The sequence below is a fragment of the Oncorhynchus nerka genome, linkage group LG14, assembly GCF_034236695.1.
Source record: "Oncorhynchus nerka isolate Pitt River linkage group LG14, Oner_Uvic_2.0, whole genome shotgun sequence".
Classification (NCBI taxonomy): Eukaryota; Metazoa; Chordata; class Actinopteri; order Salmoniformes; family Salmonidae; genus Oncorhynchus; species Oncorhynchus nerka.
In genome coordinates this window covers 40093785-40116542 of record NC_088409.1, presented here as the reverse complement: position 1 = coordinate 40116542, position 22758 = coordinate 40093785, and the positions used below count along the sequence as shown (strand labels likewise).

The following is a 22758-nucleotide window of genomic DNA, read 5'->3' as shown; positions in this document are numbered from 1 at the left end:
ACAACCGCTAACTAGCCATACCTCTGGTTTGTTCAACCATTTCTATGGGGGAGATTCATGCGTAAAAGAATGGGGTTTTGGGATAAACGCTGAAAATAAGGTATGAGGTTAACACAGGTTTAGGAGATCTTATAAATGTATATATATCAGTCCATTAACATGACCTTTATGATTTATGAAGCCTTTGTGCTTGTTTAGATTACGGGAATGCAAAACAAATCTCTAAAAACTGATGAAGATTATCTCCAGTGGCGTGTAGTTTAATAAATAATCTCATGCGATTCTAACATTTGTCCATGAGGCTGAGAGAAAATGTTGCTGTTTTAAAGCTAATCTCCTGCAATTCTACACATATTGTCACATACAGTGGGTAGAACAAGTATTTGACAAATTACAGACCTCTACATGCTTTGTAAGTAGGAAAACCTGCAAAATCGGCAGTGTATCAAATACTTATTCTCCCCACTGTACATCGCTGCATGTAGAAAATTAAGAAAAGTAAACTTAGATATGTGTTTTTGGTTGTAGAGTTAACTACATCATGCCAATTTCAAAAATATAAAGTTAGTTCAGAATATTTATGCAAGATACAGTAGTTGACTAACTGATCTTGCTTTGTTGTATACCCTCTGAGCCAGGGGAGGCTGAGTAAGAAGCTTGTGGGAATGTCAGCATGGAAAGATCCACCCATGAAATAATGTTTTTTGTTGTTGTCTTAAAGACAACTGAGGAAGGTTTCGATCCATCGACCTCTGGGTTATGGGCCCAGTGCGATTTCTCTGTGCCAATCAGCTACAAACCACTCAGATTGACCCAAACCCACAATCCATGGCTTAGAAAGAAAGCACTGGGGCTTGATGACACAAGTACAGACTGTATGAACTGAAAGAAGCAGTGAACCTGTGATCCCCTGTTCCATATGCTTCCCATGCCGTATGTCTTCGTCCTGTGGTTATGAATAGAAAAGTCATCTTTAGATAGCCACACAGAAACCCACACGAAACAGTTCATGTTAACAGTGAAATTGTTTTACTTTATTGTATAGAAACAATTATTTTGTTTATATCATAAAAATATAAGCATTGAGTATAATTTCACAGTTATTATAGTGCAATCGAAAATAATTCAGACCCCTTTACTTTTTCCACATTTTGTTACGTTATAGCCTTATTCTAAAAATGGATCTAAAATCAATCTACACACAATGATAAAGCAAAATCAGGTTTTTATAAAATTTTGGATATTTATAAAATGTTTAAAACTGAAATTAACATTTGCATAAGTATTCAGATCCTTTACTCAGTACTTTGTTGAAGCATCTTTAGCGGCGATTACAGTCTGGAGTCTTCTTGGGTATGACGCTACAAGCATGGCACACCTGTATTTGGGGAGTTTCTCCCATTTCTTTTCTGCAGATTTCAAGTTCTGTCAGGTTGGATGGGGAGCGTTGCTGCACAGCTATTTTTAGGTCTCTCCAGAGATGTTAAATCGTGTTCAAGCCATGGCTTTGTCTGGGCCACTCAAGGACATTCAGAGACTTGTCTCGATGCCACCCCTGCATTGTCTTGGCTGTGTGCCTAGGGTCGTTGTCCTGTTCCTGAGCGTTCTGGAGCAGGTTTTCATCAAGAATTTCTCTGTACTTTGCTCCGTGCATCTTTCCCTCAATCCGGACTATTCTCCCAGTCCCTGTCACTGAAAAACATCTCCAGCATGTTGATGCCACCACCGTGCTTCACCGTAGGGATGGTGCCAGGTTTCCTCCAGATGTGACACTTCGCATTCAGGCCAAATAGTTCAATCTTCGTTTCATCAGACCAGACTTGTTTCTCATGGTCTGAGAGTCCTTTAGGTGACTTTTGGCAAACTCCAAGCGGGCTGTTATGTGTCTTTTACTGAGGAGTGGTTTCCGTCTGGCCACTCTCCAATAAAGGCCTGATTGGTGGAGTGCTGGTGAGATGGTTGTCCTTCTGGAAGATTCTCCCTTCTCCACAGATGAACTCTGGAGCTCTGTCAGAGTGACCATCGGGTTCTTGTTCACCTCCCTAACCAAGATCCTTCTCCCCCGATTGCTCAGTTAGGATGGGCGGCCAGATCTAGGAAGAATCTTGATGGTTCCAAACTTCTTCCATTTAAGAATGATGGAGGCCACTGTGTTCTTGGGGACCTTTAATGCTGCAGACATTTTTTGGTACCCTTCCCCAGATCTGTTCCTCGACACAATCCTGTCTACGGACAATTCCTTCGAACTCATGGCTCGGTTTTTGGATGATCAATGGAAACAGGATGCATCTGAGCTCAATTTATTTAGAGTCTCATAGCAAAGGGTCTGAATACTTATGTAAATAAGGTATTTCAGTTTATTTATAATTAAGAAATTGGCAAACATTTCTAAAAACCTATTTTCGCTTTGTCATTATGGGGTATTGTGTGTAGATTGATGAGGGGAAAAAAATGTTTTTTTTTTAAATAAGGCTGTAACAACAAAATGTGGAAAAAGTCAAGGGGTCTGAATACTTTCCAAATGCACTGTATGTGTTCAATATATCCATGGTGAAATAAGATTTTTGTCCTTTTACAATGTTCAATGGTAGCTGCTCGAGTGACTGTTTGTTTTAAAATCAAGTATCCTCATTGTGTCTGAGACTACACACTTGAGTTGTGTCACATTCATTTGCCAGTGTTCAAGTTTGCCGCGCATTTACAGCCACTGTTACGTAACTAACTATAGTATCCACCAGATGATGTGAGGTAGTATGAAGTCACGGCGACCAGTAACCTAAATAGTCTGAAATGGCTTACTCTCCCAGATCAGCGCAATAGATGAAGGAGAAGAGAAAAGAAAGCCATTTTGGACTATTGAAATACAGACCAGGGTTTTTGATGAATATTTCAGCTGCACTGTTATGGAAGAATCCACCTTTTTATGTTTTGCAACTCGCCAACAACCCACTGACGATGGATAGAAAGTTCAGTATGACTCTGTCCACATGAGTATTATTTCATTGTTTGTCAGGACATTCTTTCAGTCTCCAGTTCCAGTACATTGCAACACTCTGTTTTAGCATGTATACTGTATGTCAGTATAGTCCTGTACAGTGATAGAGGTGTGGCGATGTTTGACCCTGGGCTTAGGGAGTGCACACCTTCGCTGTCCGTGGTCGTGTCCTATAACCACGGGGGTCGATGGTCGGTAAGGACCGTGTACTAAGGGGGCTGTACATAGGACAGGGTTGCGAAGGGGGGTACATGTCATCCTCCCACCTCAGTACCTTACCCCTGGGCCTGGCCCCTATCCGGTTGACAACAGGTGCTTTGGGCACCTTGTAGAGGTACACATCATAGTGGATCAGGGGACTGCAGGGGGGCCTTGGCTTGGCATTTTTGGGACGGTAGAGCTCCATCTCGATGGTCACCTCGCCCTGTAAGAACACACGCACGCACACATACGCACATACACACACACACACATACAGTACAGGGTTGGGGAGGAACTGATTACATGCAATCAGTACATGTAATCTCATTAAATAAAAACTGTAACTGTAATCAGTTACGTTACAAGAAATATATTCCACTCAGATTACAGATATATATTTTTTAAACTAGATGATTACTTCTTGGATTGCTTTTATATCAGAAAGGATGCAAAACAAATACATTATGACACCTTTCTGTTTACTCAATGACATTCAATAAGCCTTGAAAAAAGGTGAAAGTTTAAGTTTGTTCCACCTGAGCGAGTCTGACTACAAATCAGAGACCACTATGATAACACACTAAAATGTGTTTGATGGATACTTTTTGTCTCTTCTAATGCCTCTTAAGGGGAAAGTAATCCAAAAGTAACTGAAAGTAATCCGATTTATGTTATTGAGTTTGGGTAATCCAAAAGCCGTACACTGATCTACACAGGATAACACATCAGAGAAAGGCCAAAGGCCAATCATTTAATCGTTTTCCCCTCCCTCCTTTCTTCGGGGAAAGGGGGAGTAGGATTGGCCTCAGTGTGGTAACGTATGGGCACATTTCCATCAGAAAGGCTTCTCTGATGATCGTCTGCATTCCAGACGTCCTCATTAATAAACCAGAGTAATGGCAAAATGGTTCAATCACCCTGCCTTTAAGTTTCAACACTTGCTTCCCAAGCTGCTCTGTGAGCTTTTCTGCAAGTGTGTGTGCGTGTGTGCGTGACTGCGCGTGCAGGCGTGCATGCTTGTCTGTGCATATATGTGTTTGTGTTGGCCAATCCTGAGGCTCCCTGTGGAATTCACACACCATCGTTCCACCACATCCTCAGCCAATGACAGTGTGCGGATGAATCCAACATCCCAGCAGGCTTTGGGAGGCAGAGAAAAATCTTGACACGCCCTATTTGTGCCCTCTCTTCATCCCCTGCCCCTCTCTCCTTACCTGAAGTGTGCCCTTCCTCTCTCCTCTCCAGATAAGGTGAGCAGGAGTGCATTCATTGTCAGAACATTGTAAAAGCGCTATAAGAACACAAAGTGGTATTTAGGTCAGCTAAAGAGAGAGAGGGAGTAATGTAAGAGGGTTATGTGGAATCAGAGTGTATTTAACATCAACATTTCATGTTTTCCTTAGATGACATTAAATCTGCATAATGCATTCTGATTTTATGTATCTATTATACATAATTTTCTGAGTCTCAGTACAACGCGAAACAGTCTGGCTGTTGTGTGTGTGTGTGTGTGTGTGTGTAAGAAAGAAAGAAAGGAATAGAGGTCCTCTCAAGCTTGGACCGTAGCGACATAATTGGTTTCCATGGCAACGGCGCCTCCTCTGTCTGAGGCTGCATTTGTAAAGACCCTCCAGCAACAGGGAGGAGAGGAGCGATAGGAGAGAGATAGGACTGGTGGAACGATGTGAGGAGAAATCTAGAGAGTGGGAATAAGCCAGAAAGAGAGGGGGAGAGGTTGATGCCAGAAAGAGATATAGAAAGAACAAAAGGGAGCAAAAGGGAAAGAGGGAGGGGTGGGGGGGTGTATGAAAATATATTTAGAAAGGGTGACCGGGTTTTAGAGGAATAGTGATAGACATCTATCTCAGTGCCCAGCTCTCTCAACCACACCGTCACCTCTTGTCCTGTGGTGTGATGGACACTGTGCTCTCTCTTCCCAGAGACAAGCCTGAACATACACACATACACACAGAAACACACACACAGTCAAACCCAGAGTGGCCCCCAGGGAAGGGAGGCTTTCTGGTTGAGTCCTCAAGTGTCATTGGTGTTGATTGGAGATAAAGTGGAATATTAAAGAGATGAGGGTAGAAACATAACAGATTCATTGGAGAGTTCTTCGGTCTGCTAAAATGCCAAAGTACAATCCTTAATGTAACGGACGTCAAGCTCTTACTTAGGAAGTACCACTTTCTCCTGATTGGTCTCACACCAAGGCTCGAACCCAGGCACAATTGAGGAGCAAGTTGCTTAGCTATAGCTCATGCAGGCTAATTGATTTTATATTCTCTGTCCATCTCAAGGACACACAAATGTTTCAGAGTGTGAGTGTGTGTATTTGTGCAAAGCCGTTAGGTTTTCTCCTTTGAACCATGAGTGCTATGTGGTGTCTTGCATACCGGCAACATAACAGAGACTAATGTGTCAATTGCTGTTGTAGCTGCTTGCCTGCTGTTCATTCCCATAGCCAAACTTTTCCTCTGTAGTGGTTTGAATGTTTCTGTTCCTATTGATGGGAAAGGGGTCCTCCATCCCCCATCCACCCAACCAAAGGCCCCAACAGCTTAAGAAGGGCCCTACAATACCAGACTCTGTCCAATCAGTCTAGAACTCTCTCAATGATCACTCCGACAAAGGCATCGCATCGGAGAGGCCTTCTTCGAGATTCATTGAGAATGCAGGGCAAGGTATGAAAAATGATGTGTGAACGGGGAATGTAACAGAGGGTGGGTGGGTGTGTGTGTGCGCGTGTGTAAGAAAGAAAGAGTTATGTGTGTGTTTGGCCTTCTGAATAAGGCTCTTTCTGAAATGAGTGGTGAAAGAAGAGTTTTCATTTTGTGTGTTTCAGCTGCAGTTTTGTGAGAAAGCAAACTACAGGATCCATGCAAGCTGCAGGTAGTGTGTGTGTGTGTGTGTGTGTGTGTGTGTGTGTGTGAGAGAGAGAGTGCAACCCAAGGAGCTACCAAGCTGTAATAAGCCATGCAAGAGTTTGAGAGGGAAAGGGACAGTCTTGTTCAGGAAAACACAGGGACAAAGGTGTCATGTTAAAAAGGTTTATTTCAACAATTGTTAGATTTTGTTCTCTGTTTTGAAGTCTGTATTCCCAAAAAAGTACAAAATAAAACAAGTACATCAAAGGATTAGAAATCACATCAATGAAAACGAAGACACATTGTGTTGTTTCTTTTATATCAATCCAAGCATTTTTTCCATATATTTATACACACTCACTTAATTAGTCAGACAAACATCAAAACCTCTCAGTAACTTTTATATTTTTTACAATGTTTAACTTCTTTTTTTAAACTCCATATGATTTTTTTCTTTTTACAAAATACACCAATGCAGGCAGGGGAATATGAGTGTATATGTGAGTGTGTGTTTGTACATATGTGTGTTTGTGTGTTTTGGTGTGTCTGTTTGTGTTTTCTGGTGTGTGTGCGTGCGGGCAGGGGGTAAGGGGGAGCAGAGTGACAGCAACGAAGGGGCAGGGCAGCGAGGCGGGGGAGCGTGATTGGGCGTAAGGGGTCGCTATAGGCGGTGGCAGGTCGGGGAGGAGTTTCAGCTGGGGTGGTGCGTTTTTTTTTCCAGCGGCGTTGCCCGCTTGGTGGCAGTGTTGCCGTGTTGTAGACGGTGGTTGGCTGGTGGTAGCAGTTGTAGGCGTGGTGGCTGGGATAGAGAGCAGGACTGGAGCTCTCATCCCAACCCAGGCTTCTACATCATGTTGTTCTGCAGTGAGTTTACCTCAGAGGAGTTCTCCTCGCCCAGTACCTTGTGGTTCTCGTGTTTGGGGGTCAGGGAGTTGTGGATGTTCAGGGAGTCGTCCTCCTTGGGCACCGGGGCCTTCACGGGGTCCTCCAGCTTGTTCTGGGCATTAGGATCATCCTGCCAGGGACGGACGGACAGATGGACGGAGGGAGGAGAAAACACGGTTAGGCCCACCCAGTCAGACCGCCCAAAACTGTTATAAACCCTCCCTCTCGTCTACCATGTGGTCTTTTGTTGCATCCTGTCATAGGGACCGTCACAGCATTAGCCAATAGATGGCCTTCAACCTCTGAAAATATAAATTTAGAGCCCCTTATAGACAGACCACTGCTATTGCATAAAGTCATTCCCCTTAAAGAGATGAGAATATCTGAAATATCACCTTAACATCTCAAGATATTTGAGCCTCTAACTCCACCTCTTACCACCCCTCTCCCCTCCATCCCTCTCTTTAATCCGATTTAATATATTGTTTGGATATAAATATCCCAAAATCCCATATTATCCTCACACTACCTGACTATCCATCAATGGAAGAGAGCTGCTAACCGTTTAAACAAGACCCATTGTACAGTGGCTATCCAATTGTTTCAGCATCATGCTCACTTTGCACATTTGTTTTGGTTGAAGGGACATAGAGGTGATTGGAGAACTGTATGAGCGACTCCCTCCCACCCTTCATAACCCACCAACAAGCACCCCATCCAGGCCAACCAGGAAGTGCATGCATATCCACATGCAAGAACCTCCCCCCCATCACTCATCCAGCCCCCTTCACCTCGCTACTGTCCCAATTAAAACACAATGAGCTGTGCCCCCATTGGCATTAAACACATTGTCTGTGGAACCACCTTCATACATACCTACAGTACAGCTGGAGCTGGAAAAACAATGCATTAGGAGACAACTCTGTTTCACTTCAATTCATGCTTTTGGCTGCATTTAATTAAGGTCAAGAACAAGAATGGATTGGCATTCATTTGAATCTGTTTTTCCCAGCCTGTTATCCTCATGAATATTGCATAGCTTCATCGACCCTGCTGTGTTGAGGTAGAAGTGTCTGTCTGTGCTCAAGCTGACTGACAGACACACGCATGCATACACACATACATACAAACACGCGCATATACACACATGAGCACGCACGCACACACACACATACACACGCAAGCGCACACGCACGCACACACACTGCAGACCCTGAGGGCTGTGCCATTACGAAACAGAGCTGAATGCTTGTTATTTAATGGCACACAAAAGGGGTGGCGAGAGCATTTACCCATTGGCTGATGGCCTAGATAGTAACTTCGGGCAGGACGTGGGGATACGTCACTTCCATGGTTACAGGATAGGGGCCATCTTTCCTTCCGTCAGCGTGAAACTGGAAAATGTGTTTGTTTGTTTGCTGTTGTTTTCCATTGTATTGGGGAACGAGGGTGAGAGGGACTTTGTGGGGAGTTTTTGGAACAGAGATATACGGGGTGTTGAGATGAAGATGAAACATGGACAGATCTTTGTATCCTTCCCGCTTTGTGTCTGTGTGTGTGTGTGTGTGTGGTGTGTGTGTGTTCAGAGTTGATGTGAGTGTGTCTGGATCTGCATCTTTGTATGCATGATATAAAACGTGTGTGTGTGTGTATCTGTGTGTGCATCGTGGAGGAAGGACACGAAGAGGGTGGGACAAGACTGAGTCAAACGATTTGTTACAGATAGAGAGCCTCAATGCTCTTCACTGGCATGGCACAGTACAGTATGGCTCAGCACAGCACAGCAAAGCACAGCCTACGGGGCAGGACTGGACAATAGGGACACCGGTACTATACATCCCGGACTTTATTCCACAGGACTGGCAGTGTTATGAACACATGTCACTATGTATCAGTCTAACCCTTCCATAATCACTTCATCAATTTAATATTCATTCAATCAATACAGAGAACATACACATATACATGTATTAATTACTCTAAATATAGACTTTTACTTATCCTCATTATCATTTTGTCAATTGACTGAGTTAGAATGGAATTGACACAAGCCATAGTTAAATATATGCTGTAAACCAGCATGGTCCATAAAAGGACAAGTATTAATGTTGATAGGAGATTAAGGGTAAACGGATACAATCCACTGTACTCGGTCCATGTAATGCTGAAAATAGAGAAACTATTCTCCCTACAACAATATTTCACTCTCTAGTTGTATTATCTGTGTTTCTGCATATATTATAGTGTTTTTATGCATGTTGGAGTGTGTACCGTTTCTGACCGTGTGTTTATCTGAAGAGAGAGTTTCTGTCAAGCGAGATTCCTCTGGTTTCAGTCTACTGCAGTGTTTTCTCTTCTGCTAAGAACTCATGTGGGAAGGGTCGATATCCCCTTTCTGAAGGACCCTACAAGGACAACAGCGTACTGCTACCAGACTGCTACAACGTTTATCCCTGTGTCATTTAACCTAGATAAAAGTGTACATTTCATATTTTAAATTATGTTTATTTTGTAGTTGTTATTTTAAGAGCCCACAATATGTAAAGATATGGATCATGTCTAAAATCAGCATTTACTCGAACCTCTTAATGGATCATTTCCGAATAATGGCTAACTTAATTTATAAACAAACTTTAGATATATATATGAGGAACAGCACTAGGTTCTGAATAGCCAAGTTTGGGGCTGTGGATTGGTCCGTTGAGTTGAGAGAGGGTGACTGACAGGGTCACAGTACAATGAGAGCCGTTTAAGGGAGAGGGGGGCGGGCCATCTGAGGGGGTTTATCTTACCTCACTGTCGGGCTCCTCTTTGGTCTTACACTCCCAGGTGTATCTGCTCATGGTTTTCTGGGGGGGGGGGGGGGCAGGAGGAGAGGGTTATACTCCTCAAAGATACATAACATCCTCAAACAGAGAGAGCGAGAGAGAGAGAGAGAGAGAGAGAGAGAGAGAGGGAGGGAGACAGAGAGAGAGAAAAACAGAGAGTGACAGAGAAATAGATAGTTGGATAGAAACCAAGAGAGTTGGCGGTAGAGAGAGAGAATGAAAAAGCAGAGAGAGAAGACCTACTAAGGGGAACTTCCTAAGGATGATATCTGATATTCCCAGCTCACATTGAGAGGTAGAGACTGTCTTGCCCATATAAGGACACTGAAGGATTTGTCTCAGTAACTATGGTGCTTTGTGGCCTTGACATTACCATAGTAAATATTGAGTGAAATATTTCTGAGGGTAACGTGTTGACATAGAAACACAAGGGTTGTAGTTCATGAACTAGACGGAGGGATTTGAGGTATTGTTATTATTAGTTTATGTTTTCTGAGCTTTTTTAGTAAGAAGTACGTCTCTATGGTGTTGGCTGTTCTCTGCAGATGAATCTACATAGTATTTTAATGGACCTTTTCTCCAGATACTCTGTACTGGTGCTCTAAAATCGACTCGTATGGATAGAGAGATGTACAAACACACTGACTGTGGACCTGTGGATGTAAACTGCGAACCCAGGTTGAGACTCAAAGAGCAGAGCTATCCTGTTTCAGAGATCAGAAGATGTCTGGAAGATGGGGGTGTTGTATGGTGTTTTATTTGGTCGTGGATGGTGTCGGGTAGCGGTTCTGGTTACGGTTAGTAGTGTTCTGATAGGTGATTCTGCTAACTGTCTCATGTTATGAAGCACTGCAATATGATGCCCCCCAAGTTAGCACTATATTATATTTACGGAAACATTATCGCAACTACCCAGAAGGAAGAATAACGCAAAAGAAACTAACTACAGACAAACAAAGAAACGAGCAAAATAAATCTAAGTGAAGCAATTTGCTTGTGGTTATACCATGTATGATGACCAGAACTATTTGATGAGTCGTGAGAATGTGGCACCACATCTTATGTCGTAGCACTACTTCTACTCATGCTGCTACAACCATGTTAGCGCTATGCTACCCCCATGCTTCCGTTAGTTGTGCAGCTAGGTCTATGCTCTCCACCGCCACCTACAGGCAGCAGGGGGACGTTGCATCTCAGATGTTTATCCTGACTTCATAGCCCCGCCCACCTTGCACACATCTCGCACACCATCCTCTACCAACCTGATAATAACCCCATAAACAAAATACATTTCATGCCCCCAGATTCCCCGCCCCCCGCAAAGCCCTATTATCGACCAATCAAGAGACCTTCTTCACTTTTCCAACCTATCCAGCCCAAGTCAGGATAAATGAGTGCAACGGACGGACAGAGATGCGGAGACAGAGCGACAGACAGGCTGCTGCAGTGGCTGACATGGCCACCAGGGGGGGCCACCATGTGAGCGATAGAGCAGGCATGCGGTGACATACCAATGCACAGGTGATTAAAGGGAGAGCAGATCAGGGATAGATGGGGTGGAGGGGGTAACAGTGAGGGCTATAGGAGTTCTCTCTTGGTCAAGTCTTAGCCTGGACAGAACTGACCACACCACACCAATGGGTCAGGCAGGTGTATAGGTCAGATAAACTTATTTCCTTGCTCCATCTTTCACATTTATAAGCATTTCGCTACACTCACAATAGCATCTGCTAACTGTGTGTATGTGTATGTGTATGTGACCAATACAATTTGATTTGATCTGCAGTGTGTGTACATGCGTGTGTGTGTGTCACCTTCAAGTACGATCAATAGCAAACAAAAAACTCAACCAATAACTGACAATGAGGCAATACACAGTAAAGACTTTACAGCCACGCTGTTGCCATGGTAACAGTATTGCCTGCCTATCTGGCTGTAGACTTGTCCCATAGCGAGAGAGAATGCCCCCACTGTAACACCCCGCCTTGTAACCCCGGAGAGGTGACACTCAAGCCCATGCGGAGGAGGGAAGGAAGGAAAGGGTGAGAGAGAGACGAGAACCACGTTACCTGACAGATAATGTTATCATAGTAAGCCAAAGCACGGGCATGAGGGACGTTAGGAGGGGTGTCGCACAGTTTCCTTACATTTGGGTGGGAGCCCTCAGCGATGGTGGACAGGGAGAAATTATCATTGTGCTGCTCCGATGGAGGCCGGTACTTACTGCTGGGAAGAGGAGGAGGACAGGGAGGGGACCAGAGACGAGAGGAAGGGACGACAGGGAGGGGACCAGAGACGAGAGGAAGGGAGGTCAGTGAGGGGACCAGAGACGAGAGGAAGGGAGGACAGGGAGGGGACCAGAGACGAGAGGAAGGGAGGACAGGGAGGGGACGAGAGACGAGAGGAAGGGAGGACAGGGAGGGGACCAGAGACGAGAGGAAGGGAGGACAGGGAGGGGACCAGAGACGAGAGGAAGGGAGGACAGGGAGGGGACCAGAGACGAGAGGAAGGGAGGATAGGGAGGGGACCAGAGACGAGATGAAGGGACGACAGGGAGGGGACCAGAGACGAGAGGAAGGGAGGACAGGGAGGGGACCAGAGACGAGAGGAAGGGAGGACAGGGAGGGGACCAGAGGAAGGGAGGACAGGGAGGGGACCAGAGACGAGAGGAAGGGAGGACAGGGAGGGGACCAGAGGAAGGGAGGACAGGGAGGACAGGGAGGGGACCAGAGACGAGAGGAAGGGAGGACAGGGAGGGGACCAGAGACGAGAGGAAGGGAGGACAGGGAGGGGACCAGAGACGAGAGGAAGGGAGGACAGGGAGGGGACCAGAGACGAGAGGAAGGGAGGATAGGGAGGGGACCAGAGACGAGATGAAGGGACGACAGGGAGGGGACCAGAGACGAGAGGAAGGGAGGACAGGGAGGGGACCAGAGACGAGAGGAAGGGAGGACAGGGAGGGGACCAGAGGAAGGGAGGACAGGGAGGGGACCAGAGACGAGAGGAAGGGAGGACAGGGAGGGGACCAGAGGAAGGGAGGACAGGGAGGGGACCAGAGATGAGAGGAAGGGAGGACGGGGAGGGGACCAGAGACGAGAGGAAGGGAGGACAGGGAGGGGACCAGAGACGAGAGGAAAGGAGGACAGGGAGGGGGGACAGGGAGGGGACCAGAGACGAGAGGAAGGAGGACAGGGAGGGGACGAGAGGAAGGGAGGACAGGGAGGGGGGACAGGGAGGGGACCAGAGACGAGAGGAAGGGAGGACATTGAAGGGGGGACAGGGAGGGAACCAGAGACGAGAGGAAGGGAGGAGGGAGAACAGGTAAAAGAGGATTAAATGAGGAGGAAAGTAGGAGGGGTCACATTGTGGAGGAAAAGGAGAGTGTCGATGGGGAGGGGGAAATGGAAAAAGAGGGATGCAGTGAGAGGTGGAGAGAAGAGAAAAAGAGAGATGAAGAGAGAATAGGGAGGGCAAAATCAGGATTCAAGGATGAGGGGAAAGTATGTGAAAACGTGGGATAAAGGAGGTAGAGAGAGGAGGAAGGAGGGAGAGAAAAAGCAAGAGAGAGCAGCGTTAGTTACAATATAGTGCAAGTGTAAGGCTTCAGTTTGCAGATGACAGACAGACAGATACCCTCTGTGATGCAACAAATCAGCTGTGAATCAAAACTTGACTACAGCTGTGGCCACTTTGACACCCAATCCTGGGTTGCATTCAATGGGGTACACTGTTTTGCAACTGAAAACAAAAATGAAAGTTACTTTCCAAACACAACAATGACTCACCATTGACCTACCATTGAAGCACTGTGATTCACTTTGTGTAACCAATTAAACACTTGGAGAAACTTGATATCCAAAACAGACTTCCCAAACAGTCATTTGTCATTTTGTGTTATTCCAGAAACATCTGCTGGCTGGAAAGAGTTTCTCAGTTTCTCTGTCTCTTCTCGACCTCCTTCTCTCCCTCTCCTCATCATATCCATAGTTAAACATCTTCTGAACTAGACCCATCAGTACAGCCCCAGCACTTCCTACTACTGTCTGATTGAGATGCCGCTCCAACATTTATATTTAATGAGTTCATATGACAGGCCAATCAAAGCTCAAGTAATGAGGAGGGAGGGTGTGCTAGAGAGATGCAGTAGAGAAATAAATAAATAAAGAGACAGAAAGCAGTTGACAATATTGATTCAAATTATTTTAATTATGGTAGTATTGTAAATCTCCAAAGTAAGCTTCGGCAACATGTGCATTGTTAAGTCATGCCATTAAAGCAAATTGAATTGAATTGAAAGGAGGATACTGCAGGGCTTGGATACTGATTGTATGTGTGTTATTTATGTCCATAATTGAGAGAGAGAGAGAGATATGTGTGGTTTCTACGCCGTGGTACAGGGGAAAAGGGACTCAAACCAGGATGTGTAAGTTTAAATCTGCCACTTCAGCCAGAACACACACTCTCCTCTCTGCAAAGATCACGTTACCTGCATCTCTCTCTCTCTGTCCTCTGCCACTTCAGCCAGAACACACACTCTCCTCTCTGCAAAGATCACGTTACTTGCATCTCTCTCTCTCTGTCCTCTGCCACTTCAGCCAGAACACACACTCTCCTCTCTGCAAAGATAACGTTACCTGCATCTCTCTCTCTCTGTCCTCTGCCACTTCAGCCAGAACACACACTCTCCTCTCTGCAAAGATCACGTTACCTGCATCTCTCTCTCTCTGTCCTCTGCCACTTCAGCCAGAACACACACTCTCCTCTCTGCAAAGATCACGTTACTTGCATCTCTCTCTCTCTGTCCTCTGCCACTTCAGCCAGAACACACACTCTCCTCTCTGCAAAGATAACGTTACCTGCATCTCTCTCTCTCTGTCCTCTGCCACTTCAGCCAGAACACACACTCTCCTCTCTGCAAAGATCACGTTACCTGCATCTCTCTCTCTCTCTCTGTCCTCTGCCACTTCAGCCAGAACACACTCTCTCCTCTCTGCAAAGATAACGTTACCTGCATCTCTCTCTCTCTCTCTGTCCTCTGCCACTTCAGCCAGAACACACACTCTCCTCTCTGCAAAGATCACATTGCCTGTATCTCTCTCTCTCTCTCTGTCCTCTGCCACTCTTGTCACCCCTCTCTCTTTCCCTCCCTCAATCCCTACTATTTTCCCTTCCTCCCATTCATGACCCCTCTCTTTCTCCCCCTTCCCCCAGCATCTCCCTCCCTCCATCTCTCTCTCACTCCATCTTTTTCTCTGCCTCTCTCTCTCTGACAGGGAAGCAGACCCCATCTTGACTGCGGCACAGACACTGTGCAGCCCACCCGCAATTATCTGCAGCAGATGGAGGGAGAGAGCGGTGGGCGTTTCATGTATACATGAGCCTCATCAGCAGTGCCCTATACACGCGCGCACATGCACACACTCTCTCTCCCTCCAACAACATGTCCTTCCAACAACAACTGAGTTTTTCTCTTGGTAAAAGCTCTTTCCTATTCCTGCCCTCCCTCTGCTCACCATCCTCTACACATTTCCACTCTCTCTCCTTCACTCTTCCCGCCCCTCCGTTTTCCTGTTTCATTCTGCTCTCTTCTACTCTTCTGTTTCTCCTTCCTCCTCTTTGATTTTTGGCTAACCACTTGATGAGGCTGTGGTGTCTCTCCTACACTGCATGCTGTCCATCCCCACCCCCCGCTCCTCACACACACCCCTCAGGTCGCACAGCTGTATGTAGGTCAACTTCGCCTCCCCCTCCCCTCTCATACACTCCTGATCAGACTGCCCTACTTTCAGCTGGAACCAGAGCAGCAATGACATCACTATTTTCAGCTAGCACCGCGCGCTAGCCATTAGCACGCTATCCCCCGCACTGACTGCTCCACTTTTCTTCTTCATCATCATCATAATGCTAACATCATCATCCTCAGCTAAGAAATGTGCACTGCTGATGGAAGCATCCACACTCATCCACCCTCCTACGTGACTTCACTGTTGCTAGGCAAAACGACAGGCGAAGGCACAACCGCATCTCATACAGCACTCGTTCTAGCTATCCTCATCCCGTTCTCTCTCAATGCAAACTCAATCCCTCCCTTTTCTCTCTCTCTCTCTGCTTTATCTCTTCTCTCTTTTTGTGTTTCCTCTCTCATCTATCTTGTCATCGTGTTTTCCTCCCCCTCCCCCTCCTCCGCATTCCTTCATTGTCTCCTTCGCTCATTTAATATCCTCCCCCCCTTCTGATCCATCCAATTCTCCCCTCTGTTTATCCTATCTATCACCTCTTCTCTTTGTCACCCCCCCCCATCCTCCTCTTTCCAGTCCAGCCTCCCTCACTTCCCTCTCTCAGCCTCTTCTCTCTCTAAAGTTATCCACAACCTTCTCAGGTATCTCTAGCTTCAGCTCTCTTCCTCCTCCTCCATCTCCTGTCCTTTGTCCTGATCCTTTGTCCCCCCCCACTACTCTCTCCACCAGCCCCGGGTTTCCCCCTGAACGGAGGTTTTCCTGATTCTTTGTCCCCCCCCACTACTCTCTCCACCAGCCCCAGGGTTTTGCCCTGAGCGGAGCTTTGTTTCAATGGAAGTAGTTGTAATGTCGTTGTAATTCACAGGTCCACACATGTCCAATACTCATGTAAAACTCCAGTCGAATACTAAATATGTTCATTTTCAATAGTGCTAGAAATGCTTATTTCGCATACATATGCTGTGAGAATACAAGAGGTCAAAAACCTGTCTATCTGCTGCCTGGTTTTTCTAGTCCATAAGCTCACCTGCGTTTGCGCAGCCAGTTTCCCATGGGTTCTATGATCTCTGGTTTCACTGCCTGGTTTTTCCTGGTTTTCTTACACCTTTGTGCTAACTGGTTTCATCTGGTCCATAGACTCCCCTATATTTGTGCAGGTTTCCCCAGGCCCCTGCCGTAAGTTTACCTGCGTTTGCGCAGCTTGCTGTTCTCGGTCTTGAGCACGTGGAGCTTCTTGGCGAAGCAGACGGTGATCATGAAGAGCAGCAGCACCATGAGGGCCGACGCCCCGATGGTCAGACACAGCACCTGGAACTCTGTCACCACCGACTCACAGCGGGAACCCTTGTGCCAGATGTAGTCCTGGACGTTACACCTGCATGGAGAAGGAGGGATGGAGAGAGAGAGAGGGGAGCAAAAAGGAAAGGAGAGAAAAAGAAAACCAAGATGAAGAGGGGAAGTAGTAGTAGTGGAAACAATGAGGCATGTGGAATGGAATACGGAGAGGAGAGAGAGAAGAGCAGCCAGGGGAATACAGATGGGTGACAGATGAAATGGCCAGATAAGGGAATAGTGGAGAAAGGCCATGAGAGGAGGGTAAAGGGAAACAAATTAAGGATGGAGAGAAAAGAAGGGTGGGTGAGAAATGGAAAAGGGTTTATTCACCAAACATAACACTTTAACAAAATTGTGTGTGTGTGTGTGTGTGTGTGTGTGTATCTCTGTCTGTGTGTATCTATGTCTGTGTGTATCTCTGTCTGTGTGTGCGTGGGTGTGCAAGCTCTAAATGATTTAGATTAGGGTGAGGCCAATACCACTGTGTCATTCATAGTTCAAGCTTGAATGGTTGGCACACATTTCAATCCAGATTGCTAGGTTTAACCTGTTGATCCTACCCCCTACTTTTTCGAACATTCTGTTAAAAATCGCACAACATTTCAGCGCCCTGCTACTCATGCCAGGAATATAGTATATGCATATGATTAGTATGTGTGGATAGAAAACACTCAGACGTTTCTAAAACTGATTAAATCACGACTGTGACTATAACAGAACGTGCGTTTCATCGAAAAGCGCAGGAAAATCTGATCACTGAAAATGGGAAAATATATCAATGCGCCACTTGAACGTATTGTTGAATAGAAACCACATTAAATGGGGCCGAGCTTGCAATACCTACAGCTTCCACACAATGTCAACAGTCTTGTCATTTGCCTGGGCTTTGTTTCTTGGTCAAACGTACAAGAGACAGCCCATTTCTTCCGGTCTCCGACCGGATATTTTGGTTGAGATTTACCCGGACATTATTTCAAGACGTACAGCTATAGAATATACATCGCCTCGTGATCAATTTGATCGATTATTAACGTTTACTAATACCTAAAGTTGCATTACAAAAGTATTTCGAAGTGTTTTGTGAAAGTTTATCGTCGACTTTTTTTATTTAAAAAAATGACGTTGCGTTATAAAACGCTGTTTTTTTCCTTTCCTTGATCACACAGTCTTCATAGATCGATATCTAGGCTATATATGGACCGATTTAATCGAAAAAAAGACCCAATAGTGATGTTTATGGGACATCTAGGAGTGCCAACAAAGAAGATTGTCAAAGGTAATGAATGTTTTATATTTTATTTGTGCGTTTTGTGTAGCGCCGACTATGCTAATTATTTTGTTTACGTCCCCTGCGGGTCTTTTGGTGTGTTGCATGCTATCAGATAATAGCTTCTCATGCTTTCGCCGAAAAGCATTTTAAAAATCTGACTTGTTGGCTGGATTCACAACGAGTGTAGCTTTAATTCAGTACCCTGCATGTGTGATTTAATGAACGTTTGAGTTTTAACGAGTGCTATTAGCATTTAGCATAGCGCATTTGCATTTCCAGATGTCTAGATGGGACATCTGCGTGTCGGGGGGACGCAAGAGGTTAAGAAAATCAAGAATTTCTGTTTATAATTATCCCAAGTGCTTCATTATGTGAGCCTGAAAGCTTTCAGGGCTGGATTCAATCCGTATCGCAGAAGTATCGTGGACAATCTCAATTTAAATCGAGCTATAACGCGGATCTTCCACGATACTTCTGAGATACGGATTGAATCCAGCCCTGAGTGTGGGGGCTAAAAAAATGCTATTCAACATCCCACATACACTGCCCCAGTGTATATCATTTATGGAAGTGAAATTTCATCTCCTGGTCTAAAACAGACTGAAGTGTCACCAGCAGGCTTTCAACATGGCTCTATTTGAAGGGATAATGTGATCATTCTGTCTGAACAGAAAAAACAAAAACTGAAAACCAGAGGCTGTTTTACACACACACACACACACACACACACACACACACACTTGCCGCCATCTGAGCCCTAGACTCTTTTTGCTCCAGGACAAAAATGACAGAGGCAGATGGCTTCGTCTGCTGACTGGAACAAGACTGGAACCTTACTAATGAAATGCTTGAAACCACTACGAGAATGAATGGTACTGCATGTAGAATAAGAAATAAGACTATAAACTGGGTCCATCACACTAGTTAACAAGATGAAATGGTAATGACTGGTCTCATAGTAACCCGATACTATGTATATTTCTGCTAATATCTAGAACCTAAAAGGATTCTTTGGTTGTTCCCATAGGAGAACCCTTTGAAGAACTCATTTTGGTTCCAGGTTGAACCCTTTTGGGTTCTATGTAGAACCCTTTACACAGATTTTTACATGGAACCTAAAAGGGTTCTCCTATGGGAACAACCAAAGAACTCTTTTGAAACCTTTTTTTCTAGTAGTAGAAGTGTGATCACTGAGAATAAAACAGGCTGTTTAAAGAGACTGAATGTGTGAAGTAGTTGGAACTCGGGAAAGCATGTGAATGTGAATGAAACTCACTCACTGAGAAGAGCCCATACAGGCTAAAATAGGTACGAGAATGCAAAGGGTCACACTCACTCCTCAAATGTCTGCATGTGGATTTTAGAGGGAAATCACCACTTATGGAAGGACACAAATTCACCTGAAAGAATTTGAATGTGAAGAGCAACATAAATGCAGCTCTCCCTTCCCCTGTTCCCCAAACACAGGCCAAGAGACCTACAGACTCACACAGATGAATGTAAATGTGTAGAATGAATGGAGGTGTGAGTATGGCCTTTCAGATTCACAGTTTCAATTCAGCCCAGTAAGTGGGTGATGGGAGGCTCGGTTCCTTTCAGTGCCGCTTCCTGCATCCTGCCCCCTTTGTGCCCGTGCCGAAAGTGCCAACCGAGGGGCGTTGGCTCCGTGCCAGGGGGCATTCTCTAGCAGGAGAAGGTGTGACTGGACTACTGATACGCCATTCGCCATTTTCAAGGGGACTTGAATACGCTCTCCCCCTCTAAGGTACTGTATGTTGGTCCAAAGAGGTAGTTTATATAGCGAAGAAAGAGAGAAAGAGAGCACATTTAAGGAGAGGGTAAGGAGGATGGCTGGTTGCCATGGCGATCCAGCTGAGCCGCACAAGAAGCAGATGCAGTACCGACATGTCATTCCATCACACACACACACACACACACACACACACACACACACACACACACACACACACACACAGAGCTCTCATGAGACTCTCTCTCGCTTAGTAATCTCTTTATTTTTCATTCTCAATGTCCTCTTACTCCCTCTATCACTCTGCCCCTTGAGTTTCTCCATCGCTCTAATTTATCACTGATTTACCACCTCTTCTTCTCTTCCTCCCACTATCCTTATGTCTCTCTCTCCCCTTCCGCTCTCCTGCTCTTTGCCAGCTGCCTCCAGGAGAGTGTAATCTTGTTTCCATTTAGCTGACTGACTTTGGTTTTGACATTGTATAAATGGTGTCCTAAAACAGCAGTCCTAAAAACTCTACAATTTGACTTGAAGATTTTGGTTGCAAGTTTTCTCAAGTGTTAAAATCAAACCGAAACAATCCAACCAATTCATTAGCCTTAAATCGACCACATTGTGTTCCACCCTGAAACCTGTAATCCTACAATCCAAAATGGCTGTTTGTTTGTTTTACCTTAAAAGGCTTGGTTCTTGCTAGGCTTGGTTCTCTCTCTCTCTCTGAGCTCCTCGTTTAAACACTCACGACTCCCACAGCTTTACCCTAACCAGTTACCCAGTGTAACCACAGAGCCTTCCCTCCCTACCCCATCATTAACTCAATCAAGGTTTACCACCACAACCTCCAATCGCCACCAAATACAGCCCTCTAACCCAGCGACACAATGGAATTACCCGAGCCTGGGCCACTTCACAAATCCCCTCAATATTTACTTGATTAGGCTTGTAAAGGCTGCTCGACTGCCAACTCCCCCGGGATAGATACGCTAACCTGGCCAAGAGGAGGGGGGCACTGAGTGGGTTGGAAGGTAGAAGGGGGCACAGACGGGACATACTGGGAGGCCCCCCACAGTGGTGTGGGGTGAGGTCGAAGGGAGATGAGGGTAAACGGGGGATGGGGTGGGGGGTACTGTACAAAGGGAAGGAGAACGAGGGATAATAAAAGGGTAATGGAGGGTCAGATCAGCAACGTTAATCAGAGCCCAGCGTGACTGTTACAACATTGAGCAGTGTTTCCCCTAGTTTTACAACTAGAGTCCCAGCCTAGTCAGCCCCCAAATAGACACTAAAATAATCCATTGAAACTCATTTAAGAGACAAATGAAGGTGTGGGAAGTCATTAGGTGGGTGGCACCATGATCGGGAAAATGTTATCGGTAGAGGAAACAAATCAGTCAAACTATCACCCATATACCTCCTCTGGCAATACAAAGCCCATTACCCTGCTGGGTAACACTTTACCTGACACCTAGCATCATAACATGTCATAACAGCTGACATAACTTGTCATAATATGGACATAACACTGTCATTACACATATTCAGACCAGTTGTGACATATATAGCATTAATTTGTGGCTGGTTATGACACCTACATAAGAGTGTCAAAACTCCATTACACCATAGCCAACTTGTCAACGGTATTTTTATGTTATATAACATTTTCAGAAATTGTAATTGCGCACACATTGATGTCAAGACGTGCACCTACACCAATGCTCTGTTGCTGATGACTGGGATGAATGCATAAACAGATTTCAGGAGCAGGACAAGACACCCTCTTTTTGACTGATGACTGACATAAGGGCATGTACGTGATAGGTCTATCTGGCAACATGATTCTGATGGTTATAATTCTTAGTCCAAGTAAAGTGACACAGTATTGTCATAATGCTTCATGACAGTGTCATAAAGTGTATTTTCTCCAAGTTCTATAAAATACGATGAAAAAAACATGACTGTAAAGAAATCAATTACTAGAACAACGGATTTAAGAAACCAACTTCCAAACGAAAGGAAACTTCTTGGCAGGGAATAACACATTTGAATAAATGTGGGTTTTGACACTCATAATATACACTACATGACCAAAAGTATGTGGACACCTGCTCGTCGAACATCTCATTCCTAAATCATGGGCATCAATATGGAGTTGATCCCCCTTTGCTCCTACAACAGCCTCCACTCTTCTGGGAAGGCTTTCCACTAGATGTTGGAACATTGCTGCAGGGACTTGCTTCAATTCAAGAGCATTAGTGAGGTCGGGCCCTGATGTTGGGCGATTAGGCCTGGCTTGCAGTCGGTGTCCCACATCGATCTTGACAAACCAAAATGTTATTTTTTTTAATTGTTTTTTTTACCCCCTTTTTCTTCCAAATTTCGTGCGATCCAATTACAATCTTGTTTCGTCGCTGCAACTCCCCAACGGGCTCGGAAGAGGCGAAGGTCGAGTCATGGGTCCTCTGAAACATGACCGGACAAACCGTGCTTCTTAACACCTGCCGTTTAACCTGTAAGCCAGCTGCACCAATGCGTCGGAGGAAACACTGTTCAAACACTGTTCAACTGATCGAAGTCAGCCTGCAGGTGCCCGGCCCACCACAAGGAGTCACTAGAGAGCGATGTGCCATGTAAAGCCCCCCCGGCCAAACCCTCCCCAAACCCGGACAACGCTGGGCCAATTACGCGCCGCCCTATGGGACTCCCAGTTACGGCCGGTTGTGACACAGCCTAGGATCAAACCAGGGTCTGTAGTAACGCCTCAAGCACTCCGGTCCAGTGCCTTAGACAGTTGCGCTACTCGGGAGGCCTAAACTAACCATTTCTGTATGGACCTTGCTTTGTGCACGGGAGCATTGTCATGCTGAAACAGGAAAGGGCCTTCCCCAA

General features: G+C 45.5%; 1 protein-coding gene across 7 annotated transcripts in view; it reads right to left on the bottom strand.

The window, feature by feature from the left end:
• Positions 1-6235: 6235 nt before the first annotated feature.
• LOC115141044 (chondroitin sulfate proteoglycan 5-like) overlaps positions 6236-22758 on the bottom strand; it is a 35766-nt gene continuing 19243 nt past the window's right edge. Inside the window, exons 3-7 of one of the 7 annotated variants that reach the window (XM_065000067.1) lie at positions 16704-16892; positions 11927-12005; positions 9744-9800; positions 8244-8345; positions 6993-7081 (exon numbers count right to left, since the gene is read on the bottom strand). In XM_065000067.1, coding sequence (XP_064856139.1) covers positions 8259-8345; positions 9744-9800; positions 11927-12005; positions 16704-16892 — 412 coding nt within the window. In that variant the 3' untranslated portion in view covers positions 6993-7081; positions 8244-8258. Of the gene's footprint in view, positions 7082-8243; positions 8346-9743; positions 9801-11848; positions 12006-16703; positions 16893-22758 lie in introns of all 7 variants that reach the window. The other 6 variants (XM_065000065.1, XM_065000069.1, XM_065000063.1 and 3 more) reach the window with 6 other exon arrangements.